Below are 23,688 nucleotides of genomic sequence, written 5' to 3'. Positions count from 1 at the left end.
TCGGTTAAATTTGATATAAAAATAATACTTTTTCTCGCATAACGAAAACAAAAAATTTACTAGTTTGTTTATATCTCAGCATAAAATAAAAAAAACTTGATGAAATAAGTCTAACTGTTAGGCCAGCTATTGTTGTAAACTTCGAGTTGTGTGTGTGTGTATTAAATTGAAATTGAGTAAATGGTTCCTGTTGCAGTACTTATTCTAGTAAACCGACATTATAAATCAAGATTTGGCAAAAAAAAAGTTATTTTGCGACTAGTTTTGCAAGCATTACAAGAGTGCTGATTCGTTTACAGCGGTTTAAGATCCAATTATAAACGTGTAATTTCATTGCCCACGAGTACCTTCTAGCCAGATCAACCTATGAAGCTGTGAATCATCGGTGGGGCTCTCGTCGCCTCCCGCCGTTCGCCAGAATTGGGAACGATGCCAGCGGAAGAACGGCGTAAACAAACGGCGGCTGCGGTGATCGTCGCTGCTAACCAGTGCTACTTATGGCATAAATAAATTACCTGTAGGGTTAGAGGAGATACTTTTGAAAAGTTGCTTAGATGAAATAAATGTCAATAAAGTTATTTAATTTCAAACGAATAATATAAATCATGCATTCTGTCTCTTAGAAGGAAAATCGACCTTTTCCCTTAGATTGGGCATCACCCGTTTGATCCAGAGGATCACCCCAACAAAATGCATGAGGGAGCGCGCGCGCGCGCGGAACCGATCATCCGTGAAGATCACTTTGGTCTCGTGAACCATCGAGGCAAATTTTTGAATGGGATGATTAATGCGATTACAATTGACGTTATGTGATTGAGCTCGGTATTTTTTCTATTTATTCTATTTCGATCGCGCTGTAGAATATTGATTATGTAAAATTGGATTGGCTGCTTAGCAAAGCATTAAGGTGGTTTGATTTGATGTAACAGCGAGGTAAGCTTTTTTTTATGCTCTACGCTAGTAACAATCGCTATGAACAAATTTGAAGTACCAGCAATGCTTGATCGCGATCAACCTTTTTGGAGGCTTTCCGCAAAATTTTCTTCCAATGCATAAGCTGTTGCTTCTATGTTTAGGCGGGGCCAGATAAGGTCCAACGATCTTTGGACCGAGATAATCTATGTCAGAATCTTCCTGATCTAACATGAACTGTACTTCCTCATAATTTCTTAACAAGTCTGACGTTATTTGATTTGTAACACACACACACACATATCCATCATTTGTAGCCGTCAAATGAAAAAAAAAAAAATGTTAACATCTATTGTATCCAGCTGAAATCAATGGGGGTTGACAATCTAATTAAATTTATCTATTCAAACTTGTACCGCTGTAACAAAATTGCGCGCGCTATTGCTCGCTTTCGTGCCGCACCACGTGGCGTGCACGGTGTAGCGGGGCCACGCGTTCTCCCAGCAATCCCAACCGCGCCCTTCTCCGTTTTCAAGTTCATCAAAATCAAAACACAAAATTCCACTGCTGGTTCCACAGTCGTTCCGACGCTCTCGACCGTAACAGTCGCCTACTTCCTCCGGTTCTAGCAAACAAACGGCGCGAATTCTCGAAAGCGAGCCGGCGCAAAGTCCATCAGAACCGTTCCGACCGTCAGCTGATTCGGAAGTGTTTATTCCCCCGTCCCAGGTCTAGTCGCGCGCGCGTTCCCTGCTAGGGCCACTTGCCAAGTTTCTTCCCCTTTTTTGTTATTTGTCTTGAAGAGGTGAGGTAAGAGTGAAAGTGCAGTCGGTGGCGGCAGTTTGAAAGTGAAACCCGCCGGAGCCGGTTCCGCGAGTGAATTTGGGGGAAAATTGGCTAGAAGTTTTCTTTTTCGTATACTTTTGCAAATTACGACGCAATTGAGGAGGAATCGGAATCGGCTCTCGAACATCTGCTATTAATAATCCATCCTCATAATCTCTATATCTATACCGTTTTCTGTTAGATCGATAATTACACGATATCATAACCATCATCATCTTCATCGTTCAGGCGAAATAGTTTTATAAAGCAGAGATTCTTCCCCCGTCTTGCCGACCCGACCCCGAACTCTACCCCGAATCTTCGAATGGCCCCGTTGGTCCGCAGCACCAGCAGCATGTCTCTGGTTCCGATGCAGTACCGTAGCTGGTGGGACGACTGGGATCTGCCCTTGTACGGCCGCATGCTGGAAAAGTCCGTCACCCAGGAGGTCCTCGAGGATCATCCGTACTTCTGGCGTAACGCACCGCTTCCGCCACTGCGTTGGTCCAGCCTGTGGCGTCCGTGGCGCTACTTTAGTCTGCGGGACGTCGGTTCGCGCGTCGATTCGGACCGGGAGAAGTTTTTGATTGAGGTGGATGTGCACCAATTTGCACCTCATGAAGTGACCGTTCGTAAAACGGATAAGTACGTGACCATCGAGGGCAAGCACGAGGAAAAACGAGACGAGCTGGGATACGTGGCGAGGCAGTTCTCGAGGCGTTACATGATCCCGAGTGAGTATTTTTTGGGGATGGTGGAAAATAGAGGCTTAAGTAATTTAATTTAAAGGGATTCAATTCCGTTATTTGGGATGGGATTATATTATATTACATTCTGTTATAAATTTATAATCTGAATTTAGATATTTAGCAACCATTGAGTTTATTTTACAGTCTGGCATGGGCATGGTTCCTGGTTTTAGCAAATTATTGAATCTAAATGAAACAACACCAAACAAATCTTTTCGATTTGTCGTGGAAAAAACTACCTATGGGGTCACCGAACACGTGTATTTTTTTTTTTGGAAAGGTGAATGAGTTTTTCCAAAGCTTGCAGAATTAATGTGAAATTAGGATAGTGTTTATTTTTCAATATTTAATCAATAAAATAATTTAAAATAAGTCAAGCTAATCAGACCTAATTTTTAGCTCGGCCATTAGAAATATGATCAATATCGTCTGTTGTGTGCTATCTTGTGACAATGATATTTAGTTCTTTTCGAGAAAATCGATTTTTCATAGTTTGATGGTAAATTTTTTTTTAAACTGTGAAAAAATGATGGAGTCAAACTAAACAAACGCTCCAAGTTTCAACTAATTTGGTTACACCATTTAAAGAAACAGAGCAATTCTCTGAGATTTCGGTCATTCGATTTTTTTTTGTATTTTTTAATCCGGCTGAAACTTTTTTGGTGCCTTCGGTGTACCCAAAGAAGCCATTTTGCATTATTAGTTTATTCATGTAATTTTCCATACACATTTGGCAGCTGTCCATACAAAAATGATGTATGAAAATTCAAAAATCTGTATCTTTTGAAGGAATTTTTTGATCTATTTGGTGTCTTCGGGAAAGTTGTAAGTATGGATAAGGACTACACTGAAAAAAATGATACACGGTAAAAAAAATTATTATTTTTTATTAAACTTTTTGTCACTAAAACTTGATTTGCAAAAAAACACTATTTTATTTTTTTTTAATTTTTGATATGTTTTAGGGGACATAAAAAATCTTTGACCGAGTTATGAATTTTCGAATCAAAACAATTTTTTTTCAAAAAATCGAAATATTGATCGCAAAAATTTTTCAACTTCATTTTTCGATGTAAAATCAAATTTGCAAACAAAAAGTACTTTAGTGAAATTTTCATAAAGAGTTTTCCATTTTTTTTTTAATTAGTGCACATGTTTGCCCACCTTTGAAAAAAATATTTTTAAAAAGTTGAGAAAATTCTCTATATTTTGCTTTTTTGAACTTTGTTGATACGACCTTTAGTTGCTGAGATATCGCCATGCAAAGGTTTAAAAAGCAGGACAATTTATGTTTTCTAAGTCTCACTCAAACAACCCACCATTCAAGGGTCCTGATTTTCGGTTCAATGAACAGAAACCACTCACTCATCGCCTATCCATTCGTCGCCTATTCTAACCCGCTAGCATTCATGAGCGAATGATACTCACAAACAGCCAGCGAGTGGCCCGAACTGTTCACTCAGCGAACAAATACATCGTAAAATTTTTTGCCTACTCCTTCGCTCGACGACACTCACACACTATCATGATCAGCGAAGAGCCATTCTCACAAAACGCCAGCGTGGCAGTCTTTTTGTTTTCCCGCCCTCAGTTTACCGTCAATTTGATTTTTTCTTGGTAGATGTTTCTTTGAATGGTGTCTATAATGTTATGAAATCAAAATAAATGCACAATTTAATTGATAACATTGATTTTAGGCAACCCAAATCAATGAGTATAACGCAGCGCATCAGAGAAAAAATGTTTTCAGTTCAGAGTGATCGGCGACGTTCGGCCTGCCTGAGCCGTTCGGAGACTGAGCCGATCAGAGAGAGAAGGAGAGTAGAAAAGAGAGTGTTCGGGAGCGAATGGTTTCAAAGTGACAAACAGTAGGAATTCATCAGGGCAGTATCGCGTCGCCTGCTATTTGTGCTCGCGAATGGAGTGGTTGATTTTGACCAATCAGGACCCTTGCCACCATTTTCTAACGTTGATAATATCTCAGCAACTAATTGTCCGATTTTCAATGTTAAAATATGAAACATTCGTGAAATTTTCCGATCTTTCCGAAAAAAATATTTTCATTTTTTTAAATAAAGATTAACATTTTAAAAAGGCGTAATATTGAATGTTTGGCCCCTTTGAAATGTTAGTCTTGATTTGAAAATTTTAAAAGTATTGTTTTCGGAAAGATCGGAAAATTTCACTATTAAAAATAGTGTTTTTTTGCAAATCAAGTTTTAGTGAAAAAAAGTTAAATTAAAAATCACCAATTTTTTTTACCGTAGGAGCGGCCGTGGCTGACTGGTTACGGTGTTCACTTTGTAAGCGAATGGTTCTGGGTTCGATTCCCATCTGCTCCCAACGAGAAAGTTAAGTACACAGAATTTGAAATGATGAATATGAGCGAAAAATCAAAGTCGCTCGGGGCGGGGTTCGATCCCCCGTCCTTTGGGTTGGTAAGCAAAAATGCTAACCACTAAGCCATGACGACTTGGTGAGCGTGGACTGGAATTAGGAATACTGTTACAGAGAGCGAGTTGTGGCGCTATAACCACGGTAAATAGTGTCCAGGGCATTCGTGGAAATACAATGTCCCATCCCAGAGGGTCCTGGAGTACCAAACCTTCTTAGCATGGTGCTCCCAACGAATACAACCAAATCTCGAAGCGTATGGTGGTGTGTCCCCACGCTTCTTCCTCCCCTGTCGATTCAGAATTGTGTTGTTGTTCGAACACTCAGTGCTCAAACTCAACCCAATTACGAGTCATCTCTGCGATACGGCTTTACGCAGTAGGCCTGGCCGCTTTAACGCTTGTGATGTTTCAATGCATTCCGATGCAATGGCGCACTACAAATGTTAATAAATGACAAGAAGAGTGCTAGGCGTCATCTAACCTAAGGCACTCTCCAGGATCCCTTCGAAAGATTGGCTGCGCTAGGGTCTGATTAGATTAGATTAGAAATCACCAAATTTTTTTACCATGTATCATTTTTTTTATTCCTTCAAAACATACAGATTTTTGATTTTGATATCATTTTTGTATGGACAGCTGCCAAATTTGTATGGAATATTATATGGACAAACTAATGATGCAAAATGGCTTCTTTGGGCATACCGAAGGCACCAAAAAAGTTTCAGCCGGATTAAAAAATACAAAAATTAAAATAAAAAAAAAGATAGATTTCGTAGAAAACTGCTCAACAGTAAATAATGTAAACTAAAATAACCTCAAATCAATTTAAACGACTCAGTATTTTTTCAAAAAACAAAAGATGAAAATGCTTTTAAGAAATATGTAAAAACTGGAAACTTTTTCCACATTTTCCGACAACATGAATGACATGCCACATTATAAGGTGTTACGTCGATTCCGTCTATCACGTGTCACAAGTGTGCCCGATCATTTTGATGATTATGAATTCTGAAAATCGTTAAAGCATCTTGTAGTGTATCACGCAGTGAAATAAGGCTTGTTTGAATCAACAAAACATTTTGTTTGGAATACTAATTGGGTCCTAAAACTAAGCGGTATAATTTTTCTCAACAATAAAACATATTTTTCTGATTAAAATGACCCTTTGTCCCTTCTTGACAGAAAAGGTGCTACTTGACAGCTCGTTTCAAGGAGACAATAGTTGATTCATCGAAAGAATGTTGTCTTGTAATTTTTTTTTTGCTTTAACATGAAACAAAAAGATCAGAAATTTGTTAGGATCGTGTTTTTAACCGAAGTACATAAAAATGTACATGAGACTTTATTGCCCTATTGTCTCCATACAATTTTGACAGCTGTCCATACAAATAGTGCGTCCATCCCGGGAATTCTCGGGACAAAAATCCCGGGATTTTTTGAAATCCGGTAATACCCGAATTCTGGGATTTTTTATATTTTGTCCAGGGAATTCCCGAAATTGAAAAAAAATAAACAAATTATGGTCTGGAAATTCAGATTTGGTTGTGGAAATAAACATTAGACTAAAAAGCTGAACAGTTGAATACATAGTTATCGATAAGATTGTTAAAGCATTTTTACGTTAAAAAACATCATATTTAATTATTTTTCATCGAACACCGGCATCTAGGGCAAATAAGGACAAATGTAACGAAATAAAGTAGTTGTTTAAGCCAAATTTTTAGCATAATGTTTATATTTTTCTAATGATTTCGTTTAAAACAGAATCACAACAAAGAAAAAAGTACACCGATTTTCAAATTTATTGCTCTACAATCTCCTGTACCTTTTTCAGACTGTAGTCCCGATTATCCCCAATTGGTGGTAGTTACCTGACACCTAAATTGTCAAGCTCTAGAAAAGGAGGGAATTTACAAAAGGATTCCCCTTTTTCTCAAGCTTGGAAGTTTTGGTGTTAAAGATAATTTGTAAAATTAATGATTAAAAAATTTTACATTGACTGGTATCATTTATTTTTTGACGTTTTTTTATTTTTAGGACTTTTGATTTTTATAGCTTTTCTACTGCCCCTGATCGCATAAATGCTCCATATGCATTTTCATAGTTTTTGAGCTATTGATGCAGTTTGGACCAAAATCGTGTGCTCTTTCAGAAAAGCCTATAACGTCCACTACTTTGTTCTAGAAATCTGGAAGAAATCCAGTTTTTCTCGCGAAAACTTAACACGTCCCAAGCAACACACTTTGTCAGATAAACGTATTTCCTAACTGGTTGTATAACCGATTGGCCACGTTACCACAACTTGTTCTACAACTCCTGTGCATTGGAAAAAGCGCACTTTTTTCTGTTGTATAACATGCCAGAATAAGATGCAAGTTATCAGAGTAAGTTGTACAAATGTATTTGACAACACATGTGCTAGCTAACAAGAGATTCAACGAAAAAAGGGGGCGTGGTTAACGGCTGTGCTGTCAAATCAAAGCGCACACTGAAAAGGAAAGATAGATTGAAAACAGTTGTCTAACCGTTACCCAACTTACATGCACGGAAAGAAGGTTTATCGTGAATCTTACTAAATTTCGGTTAAAAATCCTAAAAAAATTGGTTGTTTTTTCAACCACCAATTTTTTTAGCTGGAAATCCTAAAAATAAATCCTGGATTTGACAGCTGGATCCAGGTCCTAAAAATGATAAATCCAGCTAAATTTTTAGTAAATTTTACTAATTTGCAAGCTGGAAAAATGCTGTCAGTCTCAAAAGCTGTATGTTTTGAGAAGGTTTGTTAGCTATTTTAGCTAGATTTTATGGTAGTCTAGGAAGTTTTATAGTCAGCCCAGCAAGTTTTTAGGCTGTTTCAACTAGTTTTTTTTGGAATCATTCTCAAAATTTTCCATTGATGGCTGCGAAGCCAGGTATTTTCACACATCTTTTTAGCTAGTTTAGCTAACTTTGCCACTATTCTTGGTAGGTGTTTTGGTTGGAATAGCTAATTTTTCCACTATTTCTACAAGTTTTCTTTCAAAAGCCTCCGTTGCTGCCTGTAAAGCACGCATTATTCACCCAGCCTTTTGGCTGATTTAGATCGTTTCTTTTTTGTTCTTGCTTCGTTTTTCGGTAAGTCCAGCTAATTTTTCGACTGTTTTGACTGGTAATTTCGAAATCATTTTAAAAATCCCTTGCTGCCTGTGAAGTTGTTTTTTATTTTAATTTTTTTTTGCTGGTGTAGCATGATTTTCCGCTATTCTTGGTACGTTTTTTGGTAGTCCAGCAAGTTTTTCGGATGTTTCAATAGTTTCCAGGCTTTTTAAACTATGTTATAGTTGATCATTCTTATAGTACGGCTTTGTTATTCTATTGACAAATTAAAAATAAATAAATACAGTAATACAAAAATACAAGAATAAAAAAAAAATACAAAAAATACAAAAATACAAAAATACAAAAATACAAAAATACAAAAATACAAAAATACAAAAATACAAAAATACAAAAATACAAAAATACAAAAATACAAAAATACAAAAATACAAAAATACAAAAATACAAAAATACAAAAATACAAAAATACAAAAATACAAAAATACAAAAATACAAAAATACAAAAATACAAAAATACAAAAATACAAAAATACAAAAATACAAAAATACAAAAATACAAAAATACAAAAATACAAAAATACAAAAATACAAAAATACAAAAATACAAAAATACAAAAATACAAAAATACAAAAATACAAAAATACAAAAATACAAAAATACAAAAATACAAAAATACAAAAATACAAAAATACAAAAATACAAAAATACAAAAATACAAAAATACAAAAATACAAAAATACAAAAATACAAAAATACAAAAATACAAAAATACAAAAATACAAAAATACAAAAATACAAAAATACAAAAATACAAAAATACAAAAATACAAAAATACAAAAATACAAAAATACAAAAATACAAAAATACAAAAATACAAAAATACAAAAATACAAAAATACAAAAATACAAAAATACAAAAATACAAAAATACAAAAATACAAAAATACAAAAATACAAAAATACAAAAATACAAAAATACAAAAATACAAAAATACAAAAATACAAAAATACAAAAATACAAAAATACAAAAATACAAAAATACAAAAATACAAAAATACAAAAATACAAAAATACAAAAATACAAAAATACAAAAATACAAAAATACAAAAATACAAAAATACAAAAATACAAAAATACAAAAATACAAAAATACAAAAATACAAAAATACAAAAATACAAAAATACAAAAATACAAAAATACAAAAATACAAAAATACAAAAATACAAAAATACAAAAATACAAAAATACAAAAATACAAAAATACAAAAATACAAAAATACAAAAATACAAAAATACAAAAATACAAAAATACAAAAATACAAAAATACAAAAATACAAAAATACAAAAATACAAAAATACAAAAATACAAAAATACAAAAATACAAAAATACAAAAATACAAAAATACAAAAATACAAAAATACAAAAATTCAAAAATACAAAAATACAAAAATTCAAAAATACAAAAATACAAAAATACAAATTAAAATTAACATAATTTAACTTAATTTAACTTAATTCAACTTAATTCAACTTAATTCAACTTAATTCAACTTAATTCAACTTAATTCAACTTAATTCAACTTAATTCAACTTAATTCAACTTAATTCAACTTAATTCAACTTAATTCAACTTAATTCAACTTAATTCAACTTAATTCAACTTAATTCAACTTAATTCAACTTAATTCAACTTAATTCAACTTAATTCAACTTAATTCAACTTGATTAAACTGAATTCAACTTAATTCAACCTAGTTCAACTTAATTCAACTTAATTCAACTTAATTCAACTTAATTTAACTTAATTCAACTTAATTCAACTTAATTCAACTTAATTCAACTTAATTCAACTTAATTCAACTTAATTCAACTTAATTCAACTTAATTCAACTTAGTTCAACTTAATTCAACTTAATTCAACTTGATTAAACTGAATTCAACTTAATTCAACCTAGTTCAACTTAATTCAACTTAATTCAACTTAATTCAACTTAATTCAACTTAATTCAACTTAATTCAACTTAATTCAACTTAATTCAACTTAATTCAACTTAATTCAACTTAATTTTACTTAATTTAACTTAATTTAACTTAATTTAACTTAATTCAACTTAATTTAACTTAATTTAACTTAATTTAACTTAATTTAACTTAATTTAACTTAATTTAACTTAATTTAACTTAATTTAACTTAATTTAACTTAATTTAACTTAATTTAACTTACTTTAACTTAAGTAAACTTAATTTAACTTAATTTAACTTAAGTAAACTTAATTTAACTTAATTTAACTTAATTGACTTTAATTTAACTTAATTTAACTTAAGTAAACTTAATTTAACTTAATTTAACTTAATTGACTCGTTTCGCAGGGGTAGCGGCTTCGGCTGCCGATCCCGATGATGCTATGATACGCGGGTTCGATTCCCGCCTTATCCACTGAGCTTCTATCGGATGGTGAAGTAAAACGTCGGTCCCGGTTTCTCCTGTCTCGTCAGAGGCGCTGGAGCAGAAATCCCACGTTAGAGGAAGGCCATGCCCCGGGGGGCGTAGTGCCAATAGTTTCGTTTTTTGACTTTAATTTAACTTAATTTAACTGAATTTAACTTAATTTGATTTAATTTAACTTATTTTAACTTAATTTTACTTAATTTAACTTAATTTAACTGAATTTATTTTAATTTAACTGAATTTAACGATATTTAACTTAATTTAACTTAATTTAACTCAATTTAACTGAATTTAACTGAATTCAACTGAATTTAACTTAATTTAAATTAATTTAACTTAATTTAACTGAATATAACTGAATTTTACTGAATTTAACTGAATTCAACTGAATTTAACTTAATTTAACTTAATGCAACTTAATTTAACTGAATTTAACTGAATTTAACTTAATTTAACTTAATTTAACTTAATTTTACTTAATTTAACTTATTTAAACTTAATTTAACTTAATTTAACTTAATTAAACTTAATTTAACTTAATTTAACTTAATTTAACTTAATTTAACTTAATTGACTTTAATTTAACTTAATTTAACTGAATTTAACTTAATTTAACTTAATTTGACTTAATTTAACTTATTTTAACTTAATTTTACTTAATTTAACTTAATTTAACTGAATTTATTTGAATTTAACTGAATTTAACTGAATTTAACTTAATTTAACTTAATTTAACTCAATTTAACTGAATTTAACTGAATTCAACTGAATTTAACTTAATTTAAATTAATTTTACTTAATTTAACTTAATTTAACTTAATTTAACTGAATTTAACTGAATTCAACTGAATTTAACTTAATTTAACTTAATTCAACTTAATTTAACTTAATTTAACTTAATTTAACTTAATTTTACCAAACAACTTTTAACAACAATTGAACTAAATTCTACCAAATGTAACGAAATTTCAAAAAATGTATCTTAGTTTAATTAAATTTAACAAAAATTTCTAGATATAACCACACTTGACTAAATTAATTTCTTTTTTACTATGTTCAGTTTAATTATACTGAACTTAACTTTACTTAATTAAACTTGATTTTTAATTAATCATGATTTAACTAAATTTAATTACATTTATCTAAATTTTACTGATTTTAACAAAATTTAATCAATTTAACTGAATTCTACTTTTTTCTAAATTCAACCAAATGTTATTCAAATTAACTTTCACTTAATTTAAAGTAATTTAACATTATTTAACTCCCCCACGTAGACAGATGTCCATACAAAAAAAGTGGAGTGTGGACAAACGCCAGCCTCCACCTCCCCCGCCAAAGGGTTCACGACAAAAGGATGCCACCAATCGTCCAAACAAAAATTAGAGGCTCAACTTCTAACCTCTTTCCCTCAACACAAAAAAACTTCTCACCTAATCAACTGAAGATCTCAGCCCGCAGAAAGTCTTCCTGGCTTTCAATCCATTCACTCACGCACCATCTCCACCTTTTGCACTTGCACTTTCGACTTTCAAACGCAGAATCGTCACAAAACTCCGCGAACTGAGCGGCTTAAACAGGATCAAACACGATACGAGACGTTCTCTTGCTTTGTGTTGGTCTCGAACTGATGATCTGTCAAAAAATCCATGCTGCCGGTTCCAGCTAGTTTTTCGGTAAAAAGTAGGCAAAATTGTGCTGAAACACCATTATTTTTGGTGAAATCTCTCCTGTCATTTTGATTTGGGCTGTCAGTTTTGGATAGCAAATCAGCAATCAGGGTTAGCTGTTTCACCAATCCCAAGTTGGTAAATTTACCTGTAATTTTAGCTAATTTAACAAAAAAAAATCACTGTTCCACATATTTGAAGCCAGCTAATTTGAATTGTTAAATTTAAGATGGAACTCCTTTCCGTGTGTAAACAAACAGTTCTTATTAGAATTTTAATCAACGACGAAGCCAATAAGAATAGTATCCCTGACTATTTTGGTACGCTTGTTTCTGCCCAATTTATTTAGAAAAAATAGAAATTGAATGAAAAAAAAAAACAATCCTTTCGCGCTCTCTAACTGTGATTCTTGTGAAACCCTCATCATGGCGAACTTTTAGATTTTCCTTTTTTGATGAATATCGTCTTTCCCAAGATTCGATCCGATGACTTCGACGATTTGTTGCTATCTCCATGGCAGGTCCAGGCGCGCTTCCACATCTCTCCACGAGGCTTCATAGTAAACAAGCTGGCCTAAACGTCAATAAGAAGGCTGCTGTCAGCTTTGTTATACAGCAGTGAGCTATACAACTTAACTCCAGAAAAGGCTGTCATTGGAAATTAAGTTATATACGTTTGTTTCAAGTCAGTTTTTATAACTCCAATATACAACTTAGTTATAACAAACCGTTTCAACTGTCATTTCTATTACCGTACCACGGAGCAACATTGAAATCGGTGTGATTTTAATTTGTTATTTTCTCTATCATGAACTCCATAAGCTGACATTTTTGTAGCGTTTACCGGCAATAAGGTTTCAAACTAATCGGTCAACAATTAAAATTATTGCAATCTTCGATAAATAAACATTATTGAAACTCTAAATACCTCACGTACAAATTTACACCACCTAACAACACGCAATGTCAAGTTGAATATGTTTGTTGATTATCAGTTATATAACCTATTCTCCAATAACATTTTTGTAACAAAGCGAGAAAACCTAAGGTTATTTATAGAATGGTTGGCCACGCCCATTTTTCAGAAGATGCCGTCACACGACAATGTTAGATAAGCAGTGAAACAAACAGTGCAATAATATTCTTATTCAACAAACTGTTTTCGAGGAAAACATTGCAGATGACGGAACAGCATCTTGGCATATCAGCATTTTGACGTTTAATTACAGCTCATAAAAAGCGTTTTTGACTGAAATCAAGTGATAAATACCTCAAACGGAAGTGAGCAAGCAAGTTTCTATCGAAGGTGTTCCAAAATAAGTTGTTTAAACAGTGTAAATCAGCAAATTGGATGGAGTTAGGAGCGAGTGCTAAACCTCCCAAATAGGTGAGAATTTTCTTCATGTTGTGTTTTAAAATTGAAAAAGAGTTAAGTTGACTGTGTTTTAAAACTTTTGTGACACAAAACACGATAGTTACATAAGTCAGTTATACAAGCAGTGAAACAAACTGTTATTTAAGTTATGTTCAGATTTTGTCTCGTATGTTTATCAAAAACAATTGTCTAACTATTATTCAACAGTCGACAAGTTATGAGTGCTACTTGGGGTTTAATTACAGCTCATAAAAAGCGTTTTTGACTGAAATCAAGTGATAAATACCTCAAACGGAAGTGAGCAAGCAAGTTTCTATCGAAGGTGTTCCAAAATAAGTTGTTTAAACAGTGTAAATCAGCAAATTGGATGGAGTTAGGAGCGAGTGCTAAACCTCCCAAATAGGTGAGAATTTTCTTCATGTTGTGTTTTAAAGTTGAAAAAGAGTTAAGTTGACTGTGTTTTAAAACTTTTGTGACACAAAACACGATAGTTACATAAGTCAGTTATACAAGCAGTGAAACAAACTGTTATTTAAGTTATGTTCAGATTTTGTCTCGTATGTTTATCAAAAACAATTGTCTAACTATTATTCAACAGTCGACAAGTTATGAGTGCTACTTGGGACGTAGTCTTATGTGTGGGGCAAACCTCAAATGCGTTTTTCTCAGCTTGCTGATTTTGCATATGGGACATTTATGCGAACATGGGCAGTCTAGGCATGTCACAAAAAAGAAAACTTGAAGGGTAGATTATAACCAATCAATTGAATTGATCTAATTTTATGACTTTAAGCTTGAACATTATAACAAATATAATGAAAACATGGGTTTTATGACTGTGTTGAAAAAAATCCTGGATCCCGGCAATTCCCGGGATTTAAAAAATATGTTTTTACTGTTTCCCAGGAAATTCAAATCCCGGGAAAATTTGACGCCCTATCGAGAAATTAAAAGTGAGAGTGTGTGCAACATGGAGTTAAACTTTCTGTGAAGTTGCTGTGAAGATTACCATGACACTTTGAAAAGTTTAAATCCATGTTGCACGCACACACTCTCACTTTTAATTTCTCGATACAAAAATGGTGCGTCAATATTTTAAAATCTGTAACTTTTGAAGGAATTGTTCGATTCTTCGGCAAAGTTGTAGGTATTGATGAGGTATTGCCGAGTTTTTTTTGAAAATATTGTGATTTTTGGAAAAATCGGTATTTTATCCATAACAAATTTTTGACCCCATTTTTTTGGTGTAAAATTGAATTTGCAATTTAAAAGTACTTTAAAGATTTATTGTTAAAGTGTCAAGATATAGCTACCGTCATCTGGGGCGAATTGGGACTACTGTCTGAACAGGGACAGCACGTTTTAGAGCAGTTAAAAGCTTCTAATTTGAAAACACATTTTGTTGCTCTGAATCTGGTCTACCCGAAACCACTCAATGATATCAAAATATTAAACTGCAACATTGCTAAAACAGCTGTCCCAATTCGCCCCATGTGTCCCGATTCGCCCCAGATGACGGTACCGAAAGTATGATTTCAGCGAAATATTTACAGTTTTTCAGTTTTATGATTTTTCGATTAGTGACTATTGGTGACCGTGTTCCGAAATGTTCAAAAAAGTTGCTATAAAATTGCCTAAGATGCATTGAAAATTGGATCTCTGGTTGCTGAGTAAAGGATAAAGAAAAAGAAACAGTAAAATTGAAGTTTTTTAAGTCTCATCCAAATATTCACACAGCAGCTAATGGCCAATTTCCAATGTTGAAAAATGATGATGCTTTATTTGCTGTCCTAATAATTTTTAATTTCCAACGCATGCAAATATGGATAAATCCTTGACCTTAGCTTAAAAATTGCAAAGAAATTCTAACTTGGAAGCACAGCTCTTTAACAATTTGTCCGATGTTACCCTCTCCCTCAGAAAAATTCTCGAGAGGAAACTATCGGCTGGGCAAGAGCAACGAAGTGGATAAGTTTTCGCAGTCACGCAACACTTGGTTTCGCTCCATCGTTTAGTTTGGGCTGTAATACTGAATGCAAAATTCCCATATCTGTGTATCTGTGCATAAAGCTCAGCGCAGACAAATAACATCCAAACGGGGTAAGAATTCGCCAAGATTCACCCACACGGACTGTTATAAATATGGTTTTGTTTTGTGACTGGCATTTGGATAGACATCTACGGAGAGAGATACATGTACCACGTGGGTGTATTTTTTTGCTTCGTTTTTGGTATCGGATTGTGAGATACAGCGATTTTCTGGCTGGGTTGAATGTTTGTTGTTGGAAAATTCCTTGCTATTTGCGGGCAAAATATAAAGATTAATGCAATTTTCCTTTTTGAGCGAGTATTTAAACTAAAGTCATTTTTGCCACACTTGTGGAATTTGAGACATATTACTTAATAGCAATAAATTGAAGGTATTTTTTCAGAAAAGCTTTATTTTTAAATTTCAGGGTTAGAATATTGATAGAAAAAATAAATAAATAAACCAATAAATAAATAAATATAAACTATCAAAACTATTCGTCAGGCTAAAATTAAAAACTATTGATTTATTTTCCAAACTTAAAAGTCAATCAATTTCAAAATATTAGAGATAACTTTATGCTGTGTATGTTAAAAATGTATTATGTTTTATGTGAAAATATTTGAAAAGTTTAAATATTCAAAGTTTGACCAAAAATGAACTTGTTTACAAAAGCTGATACACTAAAACCCCGATGGTTTGACACCAACTGTTGTCAAACGAACAGGGCCACTTTTAAGTTTTACACCCTCTTTACACAGAGCTCACACTTACTACCACATGTTTTGTTTGATAGCATGTGTGAGTCCCGTGTAAAAAGTGACAGTTCGCCACTTTTTAGTTTGACTTTGTCAAACCAACTTAAAACTAAATAAGTTTCAAACGAAAAAGTAATCAACCACCGGGGGTTGAGCGTAATTATTGTTTTAAAAACATTTGAAAAATAGATCAAACAGTAGTTAATCAACTATATGAAAGGAATTTATGTACGAAAAACTATACCTATCCATCATTGAGAAAGGACTTGAGGCGTAATCTAACCGCAAGTTCTTCCAGGATGCTTTCTTTGGACTGGCTGCGCTTGTGTTCGATTAGATTAGATTAGATTAGAAAAACTAAACCTATCCATCATCAAAGGCTGTTTCAGTGACTGTGAATATGTGAAATCTCGTCTTCCTAAAGGAACTTTTATAAACAATACATTATAAAAATTGAAGGATGATAAATTTAACATAAATAAACGTAAGTTGATAAGTTTATCAAACAGAACTTTTTAGAAGAGAAACGTGTGTTACTTAATCCCCTTGGGCATGAGTAAGGACCTCGACGCCGTTAGCAATGTTGGCTTTAAAATAAAATTTCGTGATAATATCACTTCCCCCCAGCCAACATTTTTGCCATGCGAAGCGGGCCTCGACGCTGTGTCTAGGTTTAATTCCTAGCTAGGAGCCATCAGTGTCTTAAGAGGTGGTCCCAAGGCCGAGTAGGAGTTCATGAAGCAAATTAGTCGTCTCCCACCCCTTTTAAATTGAAAAATGAACTCTGAAACCAGCGCTTACTCACAACAGAAACAGAGGCCTCTTCTAGGCATTGTAGGATAGAATAGATTTTGAAATTTATTTAAAAAAATTATTATTACGTAGCATTTTGATATGTCAAAATTTCCATAGAGTCTCGGTCAATCAATAGTGCGATGATATCGGACAAAATTCGTTAATCTGTTGAACTAACGGTTTTCGGATTATGGTTGTATCGACCATCCAGTAGACCCTCGACTGGAGCCTTGACGATCAAATGGAGCCTAACATTTCAAAAGGGCGCATGGGTTTTGTGAACAGGAGTGTGTCTCCTTCACTCAAATGACACTTTACATAAGGTATAATAGAGATGCACTCTTGTTTGCAAAGCTCTATGCCCTAATGAAATGAAAGGCATGAATTTGAATTACTAGTGTTCAACTGATGAACTATTCATTTATGTTTATTGGTTTTTGGAAGCGGCAAGACTGGTTTAAAAACAAGATCCTTTACCTTGTTTGGCGTTATAATAAAACATTCGGAGATTTGAGATTAAATTTACTTTCAGACAGTTTAGTTTAGGTTGTTGATAGTTTTCCGTAGATGAATAATTGGACTTAAATGATTAGTTGATTTGAACGAAGTGTAACATTTCATTGGCAGATCTGTTTCTAGTTGTAATGTACGACAAGACTATTGACGGACGTGACAGGTTGGCAGTTAGTTTTCATCTTTTTTTCTCTAGTATTTTTTATTTCCTTTAAATTTGGAATACATCATAGGTTTCTTTTGTATAGATCTCCGATTAGTTACATTTTCTTATTTAATTAACTAATAATTTAATTTATTCCGGGCCTTCTTACTTTGAATCACAATTTTAGATTTTCTTTATTCAGTGTTAAACTTAGATTACCGGAACTGCTCAAATCATCCAAGTTCTTACTACTCACATCAACACTAATTTTCTTTCACCTCCCCCCTCCCGATCCCCTATATCTTCCGGTGGTGTTCATTTGGTATGCAATACTAGTTCGGCCACTACCCTTTTTTCCACAAGAAACCGGACTTGGACTGACTTGAGGCCGCGTCCCCCACCTTGCTCCGTAAAACGAAAACGAAAACGAAACGAAGAAACGTGTGTTACTTAATCCGCACATTTATCTAATTTTCTTTTGTATATTCTACATTGAGTTTGAGTTTTTTGTTTAGTTTCGCATATTTTTTTCAAACATAGTATATTTTTTACCTATGCGCTGACAAGCTCCAGCTGTGGGACTGAAACAATTGAAAAATATATATTTTTATGCAATTCATAATTCAAATAAATAAAAAGAAACTAACTTTCTATCTTTATTTCTTAAAACCAAATAACATTTTTTTTTTATATTTGAAACATATTTTTTTGAGGTTTCAATCAATCACGTTTAATTTCAAAATCTAATTTTCGTAATCAATTCTATAATAATTATTATTTAAATGTTTCGATATTCTGGTTTATGGGGGGTTGAGGAGATAATATTTAAATAGTGTTCTAAATATCAAGATCATTTTATCGGTAGAAATCGTAAAACTTCTGAAAGTTCTGGGGGTGGGGAGACTTGATCCCCGGGGAGACTTGATCCCAAGCCTGTATCTCGTCAGCATGTGGGTAAAACAATTAGCTTTGTTCTAGAAAGTTGTGCGAAATTGACTAAAACTCATTGTAGAAAACAAAGAAAAAAAAATAAAAAATGTTTAGATTGAGTTACACACATTTTTCTAAGAAGTGCTGCAAAAAACTTCCAAGAGATCTTTTTTCTTTGTTTTGATAAGTATAGAAAACACTCAAAAATTATTCAAAAAAATATTTTTTATAAGGAATTGTTTGATAAACATATCAACTCCAAAACCCTTACGCATTTAACTTTAAATTTATCGTCATACTATTTTTACAATCAATTGTTTAAAAAAGTGCATTTAGGGAGACTTGATCCTTGCATTTTTACAGTCACTGGAATCAGCCTCAAGATTAAATAATTGGGCTGGGTTTTCGTAGGGGAGAGTGGGGAGACTTGATCCCCGGGGACACTTGATCCCAAGCCTGTATCTCATCAGCATGTGGGTAAAACAATTAGCTTTGTTCTAGATCGTTGTGCGAAATTGACTAAAACTCATTGTAAAAAATAAAGAAAAAAATTAAAAAATGTTTAGATTGAGTTACACACATATTTCTAAAAAGTGCTGCAAAAAACTTCCAAGAGATCTTTTTTCTTTGTTTTGATAAGTATAGAAAACACTCAAAAATTATTTAAAAAATATTTTTTAAACATGAATTGTTTGATAAACATATCAACTCCAAAACCCTTATGCATTTGACGTTAAATTTATCGTCATACTATTTTTACAATCAAATGTTTAAAAAAGTGCGTTTAGGGAGACTGGATCCCTGCATTTTTACAGTCACTGGAATCAGCCTCAAGATTAAATAATTGGGCTGGGTTTTCGTACATAGTTTCCTTCAGTATAGTTGTACATAACTAACTGCAGTTTGAACCATTTTTCACAAGTTTTGTAAACAAAAATAACCAGCTTTTGTAAACATGCTCAATTTTGGTCTAAAAAAGAAAATGTTATGTTTTTAAATATTTTGCATGCTAAACTTGTTATATTTTGAACACAAACGTACAGGTTTAATGTGAAATTGCTGTAACTTATAGAAAATTAAAAGTTTGGATGAATAAGAAACATTTTGCTTAAGATTTCTTCAAAATGTTGAAAGGGGGATCAAGTTACCCCCAACATTTTGAAAATGCCGGTTTAAAATATTTTTTTAAAACGCTTGGCATGATTCGAAGAGTTTATCTGATGAAATACCCTTATCAGCCAAACATAGTTGAATGTTTAAGCTTTCAATTCATGCAAAAAGATCATAGTTTTGTGAGAAATTGACAGAGTTATGTGCGATACAAAAAAGGGGATCAAGTCTCCCCACTCTCCCCTATTTTGTAAATTTTTGATAGTATCATAACTGAAAAAATTTATAACGTATTTGGTTTCACAATTTGATTTTTGATTTTTTTTTTCATTGCTGCCGGGAGCCTACGGACCGCTAGCGTGCCCAAATCCTCGAGGGCAACAATATGAGGTTATGAAAAATTCGTCGTTTATGGACACCCACTGACCAATTTTAGAACAAATTTAACTATTTGTACTGAATTAATCAAACCGAGATGTGATTTTTCAACAGCTGTTTAATTCAAAACAGAAGGCACTGTAATTATTGTGACCGTAAAACGGGGTGACTTTGATAGCCGGGGTGACTTTGATAGGTTTGAGATTTTTCCGCAAACTAAAGAGTACAAATTAAATACTTACGGAATGGTATAGAATCATACTGACCGTGGTAGAGAAGTGTTCAAAGTAACTCAAGTTCTTCATAAAATTTTGAAAGTTTAAAAAGTTAGTCAACAATAATTAAGAAAGCATTATTTTAATCTTCTCAAAGTGTCATGATTTTCTCAATGAACAAGATTTTGAATCGGAAAACGGTACGCATTTTCGAATTTTTTGGACAATTTTCCGCTAGCAGAAAGTAAAACAAGTTTGTAAATGATATATATTATGTGTTTTTGAAACATTATACAATAAAAATCTCCAAATTTATAGTCATTTTCAGTAGAACTGATTCTATTTAAAATGAGAAAACTTTTGATTCGTGCTTCGAATTCAGTTTAAATGACTATCAAAGTCACCCCAGAATTCAAACTAAGAATTTTTAACTTAACATCAAAACACTATTCAAATTTTTTTTTTTTTCAAAAAAAGTGCATGGACTTTGTGTGGCTTACTCCAGTACATGTTTTTCACTTCACCAGTTGGAAAATAATCCAAAAATAAATCGAAATGCTAACAATGCTAACGGTACTAACGAGAACAAATAGTCCTAGTAAGAATATTAAAATAAAATGAGATACATAATTAGCATTAATGAATGATTTAAAATAATCAATTGATTTTGTTTTTGTATTTAATCAATTTATTTCTCAATCGTACTTTTACAGTTGGCTACGACGCGAATCTGATCGTGTCCTCGCTGTCCTCGGACGGTGTCCTGACCGTCACTGCCCCCCGGATCGGCCTGCCAGCGCCCAAGGTGGAAAAGTTTGTGCCGATCTGGCACACCGGAAAGCCCGCCATCGAGGACAAGAAGTAATGTCATTTCAAAAGATGATCGATCGTCGTATCAAAATTAAATTACAGAAAAAAACCCAATGTTATTCTGCCACAGCTGTTTGTGTTTTAATGTATTGAAAAACCTACGAAAAAAAAAATCAGTGTAAATCGGTCCGCGCTAAAATTCGACAAAAAATTTCAACCATTTTCACAGCCACTACAGCAACAGCAATATCATGGCCGACGAAAAGCTCGCCAAGTCCGTGAAGCGAACCACGAACGGTTCACAGAGTGAGCAAAAAAGAATCCGTTGTTGATTATTTTGTGTTTTTTTGTTTTTCGTTTTGTTATAGATTTAGAATTGGATTCTATTTGAACTAGAATTTGGCACCTTCGACGGCAAGCACGACACTCACCTTGAAAAGCGCGCGCGATAGTCACAACCACAGCCCCGTGTACCACGTGGTTGTTTGCCGTAGCTGCAGAAGGCACCACGAGGACACTACCAAAAAAAATATTAGCATTGCAAACAAGCAAAAGTCAGGACCACACAGAAACGAACCGAACCACACTTTGTGATACACTTTTTTTTCTCCTTCGAATAGAATCACCTGATCACACGAACAAACTAACCACCAAAACATTAAATCTTTGAAATTCGATAAAAAGTTTGACATGCCGAATAGCTAATAAAATAATATAAGTAAAAAAATAATAGAATTAACTAACACGAACATGCAAATTGGCGAAAGCAGCAGCAGCAACAAAATGTGATTCAACCGCAACCACCACTACTTTCTGTTCTTGTCCTCTTACCTAACCTTACCTTACCTTCTATGTGTTAGGAAAATTTCGTTGTTACCTTGTTAGATGTTTGTGATTGGATGAATCAAACCCGACCCCTTTCCCTCGTGTGTTATATAATAAACGTCACGTTTTCCCGAAAATTGTCAATCAAGCCCGTGTTCTTATTTCCGTTTGCGGTCTATCACAACCTGTCAAAAATGAACAAAAAAATAATGCTTGAATTTGGTTTGAAATTGCTTCACCGAGGCAGTTGAGTCTTTACCGTAATTTTTACTTTATCAGATAGGTGCAGTGACTACTTTAAAACTAAGAAATTTTTTTCGGCTATAAATTTATTTAAGGCCAAAAATGATCAGAAAAAGGTTAAATATTTTATGTTTATTTACGCATATAGTGATAAGAGGCATACCAGAGGACAGCTGCTGATTACTTTTTTTCATGTAAAATATCGAGACATAAATAATCATCTGTGATTCGGTCCATAGAAGAAACTGTCAAACATTTTCAAAATTAATTTAGAAAACAGATTTTTTGTTAACGTACACAAAACGTCTGTATAAATGATTGGTTTGGATCTAAACTAAAAACTCGCGTTTTGTATCTAATATAATAAAAGATAAAAAAAACCTACATTTATAACCTTTTGCAAATCAGTCTTCGTCATGCACACGAGACCCAACTGACGAGTTTTTATCCCAAGTCTGAGCCAATTTGGTCCATACAGTAGGGTATTTTAACCATAAGTGGACACCCTAATAGAGCCGATGAGTATTTATCATAACTTTGCAATGTTTTAAGCACTGCACAGACTGTTTTATAACACTTTGTACAGAATCATCTGAAGTCTTTTGAACATTCTGACCATTTTTCATCCAATTCTCAAAATTTCCGAGTAGGGGTGAAGTTTAAGTGTTAAAATGTCTTGTATATCACGATTTTTTTTCTAATTTGTATGCACGATTCTTGCTGAAAAAAACTTGCATAAATCAAATAAATTTATAAAAAATCTTTCTAAAGTTGTACGTTTTTATCCGTTTCTGTGGTCAAAATCAAATTTGCAACAAGCATTAAAGCACACAAAAAAACGTTTTTTAAAATCCACCATTTAGTGGGTGGTGCCTTCCTCACATTTACAAAGTAATAATGAAAATAAGTTTAGTTTAACGGTACACATCAACCAGAGCTTTTGCACCCAGATTTTTGTTACAGACATTTTAGTATCTTCAAAACTATGGGTTCTATCGAAATATTTTTTTATTCGTCCTCTAAAGTACTGTCCACGACGTAATTTACAACAAAGTTTGACTATTTTTACAATCACATTGTTGCAGGATTGGGTCCGTAAGTTTGACAATTTTGGAATAAGAAGACAACAACTTCCTTCGTTGCTGTGCACCCTTAAAGTAATAATGAAAATAAGTTATGAAAAAAATACTTTTCCAGAAAACATGCTGACTCTCATTTGAAGCAATGTGGCAACCGGGCCACCGGGCGTTTCGCATCTGGCGCGACTCTCGCACGTAAACAAAAAGACCCGGCCTTTTGAGGTTATGCAAAAAATCACCCTTTTTGTATCTACAAAAATCTTTTTCTTGGCATAACTTTTTAAATACTTAACTAAACAGAATGAAATTTAATAGGGTCTTAGGGGACCCCAAAACAAACAGAATGAGACGGATCCGGACAAAATCGGTTCAGCC

General features: G+C 33.2%; 1 protein-coding gene across 4 annotated transcripts; it reads left to right on the top strand.

Annotated features, from left to right (window-relative positions):
• The first annotated feature begins 1,487 nt into the window (after nucleotides 1–1,487).
• LOC120424846 (protein lethal(2)essential for life-like) lies at nucleotides 1,488–22,135 on the top strand. Of its 4 annotated transcripts, none has more exons than XM_039589094.2 (4): nucleotides 1,488–1,717; nucleotides 2,083–2,471; nucleotides 21,070–21,217; nucleotides 21,535–22,135. In XM_039589094.2, exons 2-4 carry the CDS (start codon nucleotides 2,093–2,095, stop codon nucleotides 21,560–21,562), a joined length of 555 nt encoding a protein of 184 aa, XP_039445028.1. In that variant the 5' UTR covers nucleotides 1,488–1,717; nucleotides 2,083–2,092; the 3' UTR covers nucleotides 21,563–22,135. The 4 variants fall into 4 exon arrangements, with proteins under 4 accessions (XP_039445028.1, XP_039445027.1, XP_039445026.1 ...); XM_039589093.2 differs by having other exon boundaries at nucleotides 1,488–1,722; XM_039589092.2 differs by having other exon boundaries at nucleotides 1,488–1,722; nucleotides 1,987–2,471.
• Nucleotides 22,136–23,688: the final 1,553 nt, after the last annotated feature.

This window comes from Culex pipiens, chromosome 3, assembly GCF_016801865.2.
Source record: "Culex pipiens pallens isolate TS chromosome 3, TS_CPP_V2, whole genome shotgun sequence".
Taxonomy (NCBI): Eukaryota; Metazoa; Arthropoda; class Insecta; order Diptera; family Culicidae; genus Culex; species Culex pipiens.
This window is presented reverse-complemented; position numbering and strand designations above follow the sequence as displayed.